Here is a 12410-nt window from a genome sequence, read left to right as displayed (position 1 = left end):
ACGAACGTCCCCTAGAATGAATAGAGTCATCATATAAGATTTTCGTAAATTGACCCAACGTCAAACAATCTACATGAATTTCCGGTGTGAAAAACTCGATCTTGAAAATGGCAAACAGTGGCCCTCAAAGTGTAAACATTTGCGAGAAATGTTATTTAATTACAATTTTTTACTACATCGACCGGATCATTTCAGTATGAAAGTGTCCATGTGTTCGACCGCGAAATCGTTCACAGCCTCCCACATTATCTGATCCGAATGGATTCCGAATCGGCGAGAAATTTTCATTCGGAATTCCGTGTGCAAATCATAATGAATTCCGAATCAATTCCAACTCCAGTGCAGCAACCGATTCACCTATAACCAGTTGATTCGGAAATCTATCGGAATTGAGTGATAAGATGCGGAATGAATTGTCAATTCGTTTTCTTATTATTTCTTCCCGATTTTTTTTTATATTTTCGCGCTTATTTTCAGTTTATTTCTGAATAAAAGAATTAATAATAATTTGTATTTGGTAATATTGTCTCGTGTAAGGGCCGCTTAACAGAGACGTCAAATTGCTCAATTTGAAACACACATACACATGTACACATCGAACTCTGTTAACGAGTTAAGGACTATTCACACATTTCAGTTCCGTGACGGTTCAGTGAAAGTGCCTTCAGTGCGCCGTCAGTGTTCTTTTTTTATCGGAACCCTTCCGTTCCGTTTCCGTGCTGTTTCCGTTCCGGTACAGCCAATGGAATGACATACCGACTTCAGTGAAAATAAAAAATATCGGTGACGACGAATTTGAGTTTGCCGGACGGACGCGACACTGACGGCGAGCTGCACTGAAACGGCACTGTGCTGGATAGGTGTGAATGCGCGCATAGAAAACGAATGAAATAATATCAGTATCCGTGCACGGTGTTGTGCCGGCACTGAACCGGACCGGATATGTGTGAATAGTCCTTTATGAACTTAATAAAAAAAAAAAACATCAAACCGATACAGAGCGAACAGAAAACGTATTTTGTAAATGGGCTAAAATCACACAAAGGTTAGTATATTGATATGTTTTGTCGTAGTTACTGATCTTTGTAACTTACGTATCTTAAACATACAGTTTTATTTCAGTAAAATGGAATTTTGTCTTGCACGAGATGAGATACCAAATGAGCAAGAACCAGAAAACATTCCTGTAGCCTTTTGCTCATCATCCGATCCAACAATCGGTTCCCCAATAAAACTCGAATATCAGATATGTGATAAGGAATTCACACAGGAAAGTGATCTCCATAAAGACGTCTTAGTAGCTGAAGGGGAACAGGTTTATACTTGCGAAATTTGCGGTGAACAATTTTCTTTGAAGAAAGCCTTGAAGAAGCATATGATCATTCATACTGAAGACAAACAGTTTAAGTGTAATGTGTGCGGCAAAGGATTCCAGTATTATCAGCTATTAAAGGACCATACAAATATTCACACTGGAGAGCGTCCGTACAATTGCACTACATGCGAAAAAAAATTCTCGTCTAAAAATATGCTTATTAATCACATGCGCACTCACACAAGCCAGCGTTCGTACAAATGCAGTGTATGCGGAAAAGAATTTGCCATTAAGGATTACCTAGCTAGACACATGTCTATTCATCAAAGTGATTACAAACATAAGTGCGAAGTGTGTGGCAAAGCCTTTTATAATGGTGCTAACTTCGCGAGACACCAACGCATTCATATGAATCAGATGTTTAAATGCACAATATGCGAGAAAGATTTTTCCAATAAGTATTCTTTCAGCAGACACATGAAAATTCATGCGACCGGTTACGATTATAAGTGTGATGTTTGCGGCAGAGGATTCCAGAGCAAATTACGCTTGAAAGACCATGAAAACAGTCATACAGGAGAGCGACCGTACAAATGCACTGTATGTGGAACAGATTTCGCGACTCAATCTGCCCTTTCCAGACACGGATTTATTCACGAAAAGGATTACAAGTACAAGTGTGAAGTATGTGGTAAAGGCATGAATGATAGATCTAGCTTCGTGAGACACAAACGCGTTCATACGAACGAAAAGTATAAATGCACCATATGCGAGAAAGATTTTTCCACTAAGTATTATCTCATCACACACATGAAAATTCATGTGGATGATTACGAGCATAAGTGTGATGTGTGCGGCAAAGGATTCATCTTCAAATCATTCTTGAAAGACCACGAACATATTCACACAGGTGAACGGCCTTACAAATGCACTGTATGTGGGAAAGACTTTCATCAGAAAAGAAAACTTTCTTTACACATGCACCATCACACAAATGAGCGACCGTACAAATGCACCGTATGTGGAAAAGATTTTACTACTAAGTATTACCTTAATAAGCACATGCTTAGCCACAGGGCATTAGTGTGATGTGGAGGTAATGTATTTGACATTACAAACGCATACCGAACCTTAGCATATGAATAATATTCAAGGCGAACATAATCTGACTGGACACATGTGCACAGATAATTTAAAGGGTCTCAAATCCGTTCCTACAAATAAGTGCCCGTTAAAAAAAAGCATCTGAAAAATATTTATTTGAAGCTGCATTTTCGCAGTCATAAAACTTTCTCGGCTGATTGTGAAATACATTATTTTTATTGATTTATTTAGCTAAGGCTTTAACCAATGGGTCATTCGCCGGGGGCTGACGACTGAAATACATTTCATTTCGAGAATCTAGTTTTGATAGTTGGTTTGTTTTGTCTCTAGAGGGGAATACGTTCGTTGGTTGGAGCATGTTGCGGTATGATGAGTGCTCACTTCAGCCAGGTCGAGGTGAAACATCCTCTAACCTGATTGAGCATTAAAATCATGGTCACTATAAGAGCAAATTCAGCAGCTGCAAGTTTCATAAGGGTGGTCTATATGCCCCGTTTACACTTCTGCTGGCTGCCAGCATGCTGGTGTCAGTGTACTGCCCTCTTAGGAAAAAAACGTTCAACGGTGGTCCTTCGTTGGTCTAATACTTTGGATCATTAGACCACAGTTGAACGTTTTTTCCTAAGAGGGCAGTACACTGACACCAGCATGCTGGCAGGCAGCAGAAGTGTAAACGGGGCAATAATGTAAATGAAACTGAAACAAACGTATCCCCAGCAATCCGTTTTAGTTTTATTTATTCGACCAGTTCTACTGTCAAATTTAAAACTGGTATACATTGCCGTTCTATTTTTTCTATATTTGAAACACAGATAAAACGCTGTTGGGGCTGCCAGTTTATTTTGTTATATTTTCTAGATTTAAATTTCAAAACTGACATAAATTATGCATCTAGAACTAGAACACTCCTGAATATGCCCTAAGCAATGTACACATCGAACTCCACAGTAACGTTGCTAGATATACCGATTTTTTATCTCTTCCTGGTACTTATGTAGCAGAGATTCTGATACAGTACAGATACATTTTTGTGCCGGATTTAGATTGTCGGAAAAATGATCTGGCAACGCTGCTCCACTGATTTAAATTATCATTTTTACATTATTTGTTTATTTGTTCGCTTGTTCCATCTGACAATAAAAGTCTTAATGAATATAAGGTCAAGTTATAAAATCGAGAATTGCGACACTTTCTGAACAAACTAGGGAGAAAGTTCGAACACACGTTGCAATAGGTTCGTTGGCTCTAAACGATGTCCGATGGAATCTTCGTTGATCGTATCGTTGATGTTGAATCTTCCTTCGTCGTTCCAGGGTGTCAAGACCTAACAGGCGACATCGATCAGGGTACGGTGGCAGATCCAAGGGATTTCGCCAGGGAAGATCCCTTAGCGCAAGCCGAATAAATCTTTTCTGAACACGCTCAATCCGCAAGTTCCAAACGAGTTGATATCGACTCCATACCAAACTGCCATTTTCCAGCAATGGTCGCACTAAGGAACAGTATAACGCCTTCGAACAATGTGGATCCTTGAAATCTCTGCTGATTTTAGCTACAAATCCGAGTTGTTTCGTTGCCTTAGATATTAAAGCAGAACGATGCTGATTAAATGTGAGTTTTGCATCCAATACAACACCAAGGTCGTTAACACGGTCAACTCTAAGTTACTATTCGATCCATACAAATCATCATTAATAAACATGGCTCGAATTAATGAAAAAGATTGAATACTATAGAAATAAAAATTTAATTTTAAAATATTATATGGGTATACGCCACTTTCATATGTTACTCCTGAAAAATTGACGTTTCTTGAAAGGTGATGAATGGAGTGAAGTTGGCTCAATCACCGGTGATGGCGATAGTAAAAGTGATCACCTTCGGTGATTCCAAACATTCTGGTGATCACCTCTTTATCACCAGGAGGTGATAGTCACTTATCACCTTACATGATTCCACCCCTGGCCATATACGTCACACTGATGCCGTGTGGCGAAGCATGTGGTCGTGAATTAACCTGTGCATTAACAGATAAGACTTGGTCGCAAAATCTTCTCCACATACGGCGCATTTGTAAGGTCGTTCGCTTGTGTGACGGCGGGTGTGTTGAGTGAGATTTCGTTTAGCTTGAAAATCTTTTCCACATACAGTGCATTTGTAAGGTCGCTCTCCTGTATGACTGTTTTTGTGTTCTTTCAAGAGTAATCTGGTCACGAATCCTTTGCCGCATATATCACAGTTATGTTTGTAGCCATATTCATGAACAGACATATGTTTGGATAGGAAAGACTGAATGACAAAATCTTTTCCACATACGGCGCATTTGTAAGGTCGCTCGCTTGCGTGGTGGCGCATGTGTTGATTAAGATTTTGTTTACCTTGAAAATCTTTTCCACATACGGCGCATTTGTACGGTCGTTCGCCTGTATGACTGTGTTTGTGGTCTTTCAAAAATGATTTGGAGATGAATCCTTTGCCACACACATCACACTCATGCATATAATCATCCGTGTGAGTAAGCATGTGTTTAGTTAGGTAAGCCCCAATGACAAAATCTTTTCCACATACGGCGCATTTGTACGGTCGCTCGCTTGCGTGGTGGCGCATGTGTAGAGTAAGATTTAGTTTACCTTGAAAATCTTTCCCACATACAGTGCATTTGTAAGGCCGTTCACCAGTGTGACTAAATTCGTGGTCTTTCAAAAGTGATTTGCAGGTGAATCCTTTGCCGCATACATCACACTTATGCTTGTAACCATCTACATGAATTTTCATGTGTCTGCTGAGTTCATATTTAGTACTATAATCTTTCTCGCATATGCTGCATTTAAACTTCTCGTTCGTATGAATACTTTTGTGTCTCGTGAGGTTAGAACGATCATTAAATGCTTTGCCACACACTTCGCATTTATGTTTGTTCTCACTTTGGTGAATAGACATGTGATTAGTTAAAGAACCCTTAATTACAAAATCTTTTCCACATACGGTGCATTTGAACGGTCGCTCTCCTGTATGGAGACGTTGATGATCTTTCAAGAGTGTTCTGTCCACAAATCCTTTGCCACACACGTCACACTCATGCTTATAATCATCCGTGTGAAAGCGCATGTGTTTAGTTAGGTAAGTCCTAATGGCGAACTCTTTCCCGCATACGGTGCATTTGTGTGGTCGCTCGCTTGTGTGAAGTTTCATGTGTACAGAACGATTCGTTTTATGATGAAAGTCCTTTCCGCATACAGTGCATTTGTACGTACGCTGGCTTGTGTGAGTGTGCATGTGTTGAACAAGCATCATTTTAGACGAGAAGTTTTTTTCGCATTCAGTGCAATTGTACGGACGCTCTCCTTTGTGAATATTTGCGTGGTCCTTCAGTTGCTGATAATACCGGAAATCTTTACCACACACATCACATTTAAATTGTTGGTTTTCAGTATGAACGATCATGTGCTTGTTCAGGACTTTCTTCATTGAAAATTGTTCCCCGCAAAGTTCGCAACTATAAACCGGTTTCCCTTTAGGTACTGAAACGTCTTTATGAAGATCACTTTTCTGTGTTATTTCCTCATCACAAATCTGATATTCTAGTTTTATTGGGGAATCGATTGTTGGAGCGGACGATAAGAAAAAGGCTTCAGGACTGTTTTCTGATTCTTCCTCTTTTTGTATCCCATCTCGTTCGAAGCTGCATTCCATTTTACTAACAATAAAAAAAAGTGGTTAAGTATATAAGCTACAAAAATCAAGAACAGCAACTACGACAGAACATTATAATTGACTCACCTTAGTGTGATTTCAGTCAATATATAAGATAAACATTTGCTTTTCGCTCTAAATCGGTTTGATGCTTTTTGTAGTTGTATTTTGCTTGCTTTTGACATACGAGGTTCGTACACGAACGTTCAACACTGAAATAAAAATATTTTTTATATCCATTAGATTCGTCATATGAATCGTATGCATCGTATAATAGTATGTTCACATTAGCGCTGATATCAAGTGATATACAGATAAACTTGATATTCGATGATATCATGTGCGATATCACTTGATATCCCATACAATTTTATGTCAACACGTATCACCACAGTTGTCAAAAATCGCTACTAGCAACACGGATAATGACATTGAACGTATTCATTTATGAACGTCACTTTGAGAGTGACAATAAACAATCATCATAATTTTAAATTTTTCAACAAATACTGTGGTTCGGAAACCATTAATTGCAAGACTTCAATTATTGATTGAATTGTAGGAGAGAAAAGCAATATTATTAATCTTACTCCTAATGGCAACATTCAATATGACAATTCGATTGTCAAACGATATCATTTCGATCATATGTGAACACTCCCACGTGATATGCATATCATCTCGGTATATCAAGTGATATAAGCGCTAATGTGAACTCATTGAAGCCATATGGAAATTTATATTTTTTATTATGAATGTACATGAAGTCTAAATTAGTGTAACAATAATGAATTTTTTTTTATTTAAAAGATATTTTATTCAGGCCTATTTGCGTACAAGCTTTACGTGGCCAATTTAGCTGAGATTTTAGATATTTTTTTTTTTTGTATTGGATCTCGTTGTCACCCTTTTTCTAGGGGGAGAGGAGCTTCCATTTTCCATTTGGTAAAATTTGTTAAGATGTATTCGAGAAAATTGAGGGAAAAGAAAAAAATTCTGAATAGTGCACACACATGCTAAACGAAAGTGTGTTTCAAACTCAAACATCCGGTCAGCATCCATCTGTTAGTTTAATATACCAGAAGTAGCAGAATCGAAAAATACGTATACGTATGTAGAATATATAGAAAAGTTTTGGAGTAGAAATAATATAATTAGAGTGACTATAATCAGAGTGGCGACAGCTGTTCGTTTGGAATGACAGCTACCAGTTCCAAACGAGCAAACGACCTGTCAATTCAATGTAAAGTTAATGGAATGTTTTGAATTGTTGCCAACATTACGGATGAGATGTCGTCACTCTGGTTATAGGCACTCTAAATATAATGTATTATTACTATATTTTATATATATATATATATATATATATATATATATATATATATATATATATATATATATATATATATATATATATATATATATATATATATATATATATATATATATATATATATATATATATATATATATATATATATATATATATATACACTCAGAAAAATAAAATGGTAACTGTTACTATATAGAGGGCCAACATGACCATGAGCGTATAGTGGTTTTCAGCCGACTATGGAATCAGATGATTTCAACAATGGTCAAGTTCATGTTTACTATAAATGGTATCGGCTCTAGAATAGTAATATTGAACAGTGTATTGTATGAATAACTAATACGATTGAGATGGTTAGCCTAACCATGACCGAATTTTTTTTTACATTGTAGTTCTTGCTATAACCAGAGTCATGGTATTTTTGACATTTCACTTCTAGTTATTTCGAAACTAAAGGCAGTGGTTGATTCAACAATGCTGAAGATCAGCAAAACATGAGCTAATGTTAAAAAGTTTTATGAATTTAAATTCTAAAATAAGAACAACAAAATAATTTCATTAAACTCTGTTTTATTTTCGCATCAAATCAAATAATAATATACCTGGTGAAATATTGCTTAGCATTGCTTGATAGCATCAGTTGATTCAAGGTTCTGTCCGGTGGAGTTTTTCCTGAAGCAGGAAAGAAATTATTAGCCAAGTCCAGATGCAAACCTCGATACTCACCTACGACTTTCCGTGGGATTCGAGCGAATTGAATCCGGGAATCAAATGATAATCTTCCTTTTCATCAATCGCTTGATGTTGTTTCTACAGCGACCGATAATGAATAATAAACCGTATACGAGATGTTGATTTCACTGGAAAACATAACAGTTGCCGGAAAAACTGTTGAAAAATTGAATTTCAACCTCGGAAACTAGTAAGGCTACAAACTTTACCTACCTTCAAGACCTACCAAAGTACACAGTCACAATATAGAATATTTTGTTCAAATCCATCACTGATGTGTTACCCAGGTACGACATTTTCTGCTAAATTGTAACTTTATGTGACAATAACAGTACACCCGTTCATTGACAATTTGTATAGTCAGCACAAATGTAATACATAGTAGGTTGAAAAACACTATACGATAATGTGCTTACTACATAAATTCTGTTGATATGGACTACATGAATAGTGTTTTCAAACTTCATAATCGTCTTTTAAACCATGTATCTAATTATGGTAACATTATTAAACTGTGGACATATTTACATGGTAGCGATAACTATTTAGCACCTCATATATACAAGGCTCGAGAGCAATTTCACCTTACTAGAAATTGTGATTTTAACTATCTATTCTTATATTTGAGATGACTACCATTGTCAGGATGACCATGCCAGAAAAGTCATAAATACAAATAGTTTAGTCAAGTCGTAGTCTTTGTTGTCTAGTAATTTATACAATACAGATGGTGAATAGTCATATATCATGGTTGTTGCTACTATTTAAGCGTATAGTTGAAATGACAATGGAAAACAGGTTACGGTTACTATGGTATTTTGCTCAGTGTATGTATCGAAATATTCCTAGTTTCTATGTGTCGGATTTAAACAATTTGAGTTTCACATTCTTCATTCACAAAAGTGGAAGTCAACAACGAATAATTTTGTGGCGGGTACTTTCTTTCAGTGTAGAGCTATATATTTTTTTTATCTGTATATTATGGCAACTCTGCGCCGTTCAATGGAAAGAAAACATCAGCAATCGCCGTGACGGACAAGAAATTTAGAACTGGAAATGAACGAATTTGAAAAAGTTATACGAAGGTAAGACTATATTATTATTTACTGTCGTAGTTCTTATTGATTATAGGTTCAATTTATAATTAGTAAAATGGAGCTTTGTCGTGCACGAGATGATAAACTAAAGACGGATGAACCAGCATCGAACTCTCCAGTAATCGATTTCTCAAATCAACACGAATGTCAGATTTGTGGTGAGCGAAAATGTGAACATCATAAAAACGTCTTAGTACATGAAGTCGAGCAGCCAGTTAGTTTCAAAATTGGTAGTAAACATTCCTCGAAGAACGTTTCTATCAAGCAAAGGATCGATCATACCGACGACAGATCATACAAATGTGATGTGTGCGGGAAAGAATTTAAATCTAATCAACGATTGAAGAACCACAGAACGATCCACACCGGTGAGCGACCGTTCAAGTGCGCCGAATGCGAAAATGAATTTGCCACTAAGGCTTACCTCACCAAACACATGTCTGCTCACAAAAAAGATTACAAGTACAGGTGCGAAGTGTGTAACAAAAGCTTTAATCATAGAGCAAGCCTCTCGAAACACAAACGTATCCATGCGGACGTGAGGTATAAATGCACCATATGCGAAAAGGATTTCCCCACTAAGGATTATCTAAGTAATCACATGCATAGGCACACGGGTGATTATGCGCATAAGTGTGAAGTGTGCGGTAAAGGATTTACAGCTAAATCACGTTTGAAGGAACACCAACATTGTCATACAGGGGAACGACCCATCGAATGCAGTGTATGCGGGAAAGATTTCTTCAGTAAAGTAAATTTTGCTATACACATGCACATTCACACAGGTGAGCGACCGTACAAATGCTCCGTTTGCGGGAAAGATTTTGCTTTTAAGGCTTACCTAACCAACCACATGTCTGTTCACGGAAATGAATTCAGTTACCAGTGCGAAGTGTGTGACAAAAGTTTTAATAATCGTGCGGGCCTCACGAAACACAAGCATATTCATGCGGACAAGAAATATAAATGCGCCATATGCGGAAAAGATTTTATTACTAAGAACTTTCTGAGCAAACACATGCATAGTCACACGGGTGATTACGAGTATAAGTGTGATGTGTGCGGCAAAGGATTCCAAGCCAAGTCACGTTTGAAAGATCACGAGCACAGTCATACGGGTCAGCGACCGTACAAGTGCACTGTATGTGAAAAAGATTTTTGTGGTAAAACGAATCTTACTCAACACATGCGTCTTCACACCGGTGCGCGACCTTACAAATGCACCTTATGTGAAAGAGATTTTGCCATTAAGTCCTACCTGTCCCGACATATGACTGTTCATGAAAATATGCAGTTAAAGATGCTTAACCAAGTCGCAGTCATACATCAACCATCATCGTGAAAGGTTCGATGTAGATCTGAAAACGGACGAAAACATAATTTTAATAAATTTCTGTTATATGTTTGAATATGTGTATATCGTGATGGTGTATAATATCACAACAATCTACTTATTTTACTTTACTTTAATGGCGTCTTCGGAACATGACCGAACGAATTGTAGATTTCCAGTATACTCGATCTGAGTATCACGTAGGCCGACATTCTTGCTACATGTCCTTCCGACTCTTCCGACATTCTTGCTACATGTCCAGCCCACTGTAGTCTGTGTTATAAACCTTCCCATGTCCGCATGTTTGTATACTTGGTACTAGGTTCGAGTCCTGTCTCTGAGCGTATCTTTTTCCAAAAAATCATCTTTTCTGTAAGTTTTTTATTCAATTAGGTTCTCCAATATATATTTTTACTCAGTCATTGCAAAAACTGTACTTAGTTATGGCAACTTTACGTCAAACCATCTAAAAATTTATAAATCGGGAAATCACAACTACCGACGTGAAAGTTGACAAAAGAATCCTCCTTTTCTTGGGTTCATTTTCCGTTTGCTGCTATCGTAATCGAGTTTTGCGGCAATATGCCAATACCCGCACATTATCCGTTCGGAATGAATTCCGAATGGGCGAAAAAAATTTATTCAAAATTCCATGTGGAATTCAATATGAAATCTGAATCAATGGGAAAATCTGAATCAAAGTGCAACAACCGATTCCGAATGAATTTCGCCTCCAACCGATTGGTTAGGAAATCTGTCGGAATTGAGTGAGAAGATGCGGACTGAATTGTCAATTTTTTCCCGATTTTGCACGTTTTCGTGCTGATTTTCAGTTGATCACAAATTTTCACAGATTCTGCAATCGATTACAGATTTTTAAAATCGATCACAGTGAGCACCAAAAAGTACAGAGCAGTTGGAAATAGCGAGACCTTTTTTTGTTTTTTTTTGCTTACCAAAATGATCCCGATCAGCTATTAGGGTAACAGAGGTATTTTGGCAACCTCATATATTTTGACCCACCTAACAAACTTTTTGATTTAACCGACGTTAAATAACCCATATTGCATAATTTTGAAGCTAATAACATTAAATTACCAATTGGAGAATTGTTTCTCAAAGATATTATATCATTGTGGTGGATATTTTTACAAAAAAAAAACAATTCTTAAAATCTGGCAGTCATTTTATACCTACGGTCTTCGAAAGTCATAAGAACGAATTATGACTTTCAGACATAAGAATTATAAACGTATTCCACATTTTTCTCTTATGATATAGAGGGGAAATTCTTAATGACTTCTATTCCAGATATCCATAAGCTAGTCTTATGAAATTCCCAAAAATGTTTGAATGAATTTCGTTGGTCACGTTTTATGATAATCATTTTATAAGTATCGTAAATTTTGCATGCAATTTAATTGAAAATTTGTTTTTATTCATACTTCATGTACCAACTGTTGAAAAAATACTTTGAAGATATTTTCATTCTGCAAACTATTCGCAACACATATATTTGTGATTTCGATGACTCGTGCTCGGACTCGTGATTCACGCGACTAGGGTATACAAGTTGATCGTTTCGCCTTGATCAAAAGAATATTTATTCCCTTTTCGTTATGATATGCTGCATTCGAAATATCCTCTCCAAAGTAAATTTTAACAGTTGGATTCAATGCTGGAATGATAAAAAATATGAGAATTTATACTTTTATTAATTCGGACTGTCTTGAAGTAACCGGAGAGCTCGGATCCGAACATCCTTCCTCGGTCGCATTTTTGTCAATTATGACATCATAAGTC

The 12410-nt window shown here is 36.9% G+C and overlaps 3 protein-coding genes across 6 annotated transcripts; 2 read left to right on the top strand and 1 right to left on the bottom strand.

Moving 5' to 3' along the window:
- The first annotated feature begins 779 nt into the window (after positions 1-779).
- LOC131426335 (zinc finger protein 665-like) lies at positions 780-3216 on the top strand. Of its 2 annotated transcripts, none has more exons than XM_058588991.1 (2): positions 780-1045; positions 1123-3216. In XM_058588991.1, exon 2 carries the CDS (start codon positions 1127-1129, stop codon positions 2402-2404), a length of 1278 nt encoding a protein of 425 aa, XP_058444974.1. In that variant the 5' UTR covers positions 780-1045; positions 1123-1126; the 3' UTR covers positions 2405-3216. The 2 variants fall into 2 exon arrangements, with proteins under 2 accessions (XP_058444974.1, XP_058444975.1); XM_058588992.1 differs by having other exon boundaries at positions 1112-3216.
- Positions 3217-3347: 131 nt separating this feature from the next.
- Positions 3348-6505, bottom strand: LOC131426333 (zinc finger protein 728-like). 2 transcript variants are annotated; one of them, XM_058588987.1, is made up of 2 exons: positions 6200-6505; positions 3348-6116 (listed from the first exon to the last, which is right to left on the bottom strand). In XM_058588987.1, the coding sequence occupies exons 1-2, from the start codon at positions 6295-6297 to the stop codon at positions 4394-4396; spliced, it is 1821 nt and encodes a 606-aa protein (XP_058444970.1). In that variant the 5' UTR covers positions 6298-6505; the 3' UTR covers positions 3348-4393. The 2 variants fall into 2 exon arrangements, with proteins under 2 accessions (XP_058444970.1, XP_058444971.1); XM_058588988.1 differs by having other exon boundaries at positions 3348-6505.
- On the top strand, positions 6124-10683 carry LOC131426334 (zinc finger protein OZF-like). Of its 2 annotated transcripts, none has more exons than XM_058588990.1 (3): positions 6124-6302; positions 9126-9262; positions 9309-10683. In XM_058588990.1, the coding sequence occupies exon 3, from the start codon at positions 9330-9332 to the stop codon at positions 10614-10616; it is 1287 nt and encodes a 428-aa protein (XP_058444973.1). In that variant the 5' UTR covers positions 6124-6302; positions 9126-9262; positions 9309-9329; the 3' UTR covers positions 10617-10683. The 2 variants fall into 2 exon arrangements, with proteins under 2 accessions (XP_058444973.1, XP_058444972.1); XM_058588989.1 differs by having other exon boundaries at positions 6125-6302; positions 9326-10683.
- The last annotated feature ends 1727 nt before the right edge of the window (positions 10684-12410 follow it).

This window comes from Malaya genurostris, chromosome 1, assembly GCF_030247185.1.
Source record: "Malaya genurostris strain Urasoe2022 chromosome 1, Malgen_1.1, whole genome shotgun sequence".
Lineage (NCBI taxonomy): Eukaryota > Metazoa > Arthropoda > Insecta > Diptera > Culicidae > Malaya > Malaya genurostris.
This window is presented reverse-complemented; position numbering and strand designations above follow the sequence as displayed.

Coding starts and splice junctions, on each gene's coding strand:
- LOC131426333 (XM_058588987.1), bottom strand. CDS start 6,297: ATGTCAAAAGCAAGCAAAATACAACTACAAAAAGCATCAAACCGATTT. Junction 6,117..6,199: donor TTGACTGAAATCACACTAAG/GTGAGTCAATTA, acceptor TTTTATTGTTAG/TAAAATGGAATGCAGCTTCG.
- LOC131426335 (XM_058588991.1), top strand. CDS start 1,127: ATGGAATTTTGTCTTGCACGAGATGAGATACCAAATGAGCAAGAACCA.
- LOC131426334 (XM_058588989.1), top strand. CDS start 9,234: ATGAACGAATTTGAAAAAGTTATACGAAG. Junction 9,263..9,325: donor TTTGAAAAAGTTATACGAAG/GTAAGACTATAT, acceptor ATTTATAATTAG/TAAAATGGAGCTTTGTCGTG.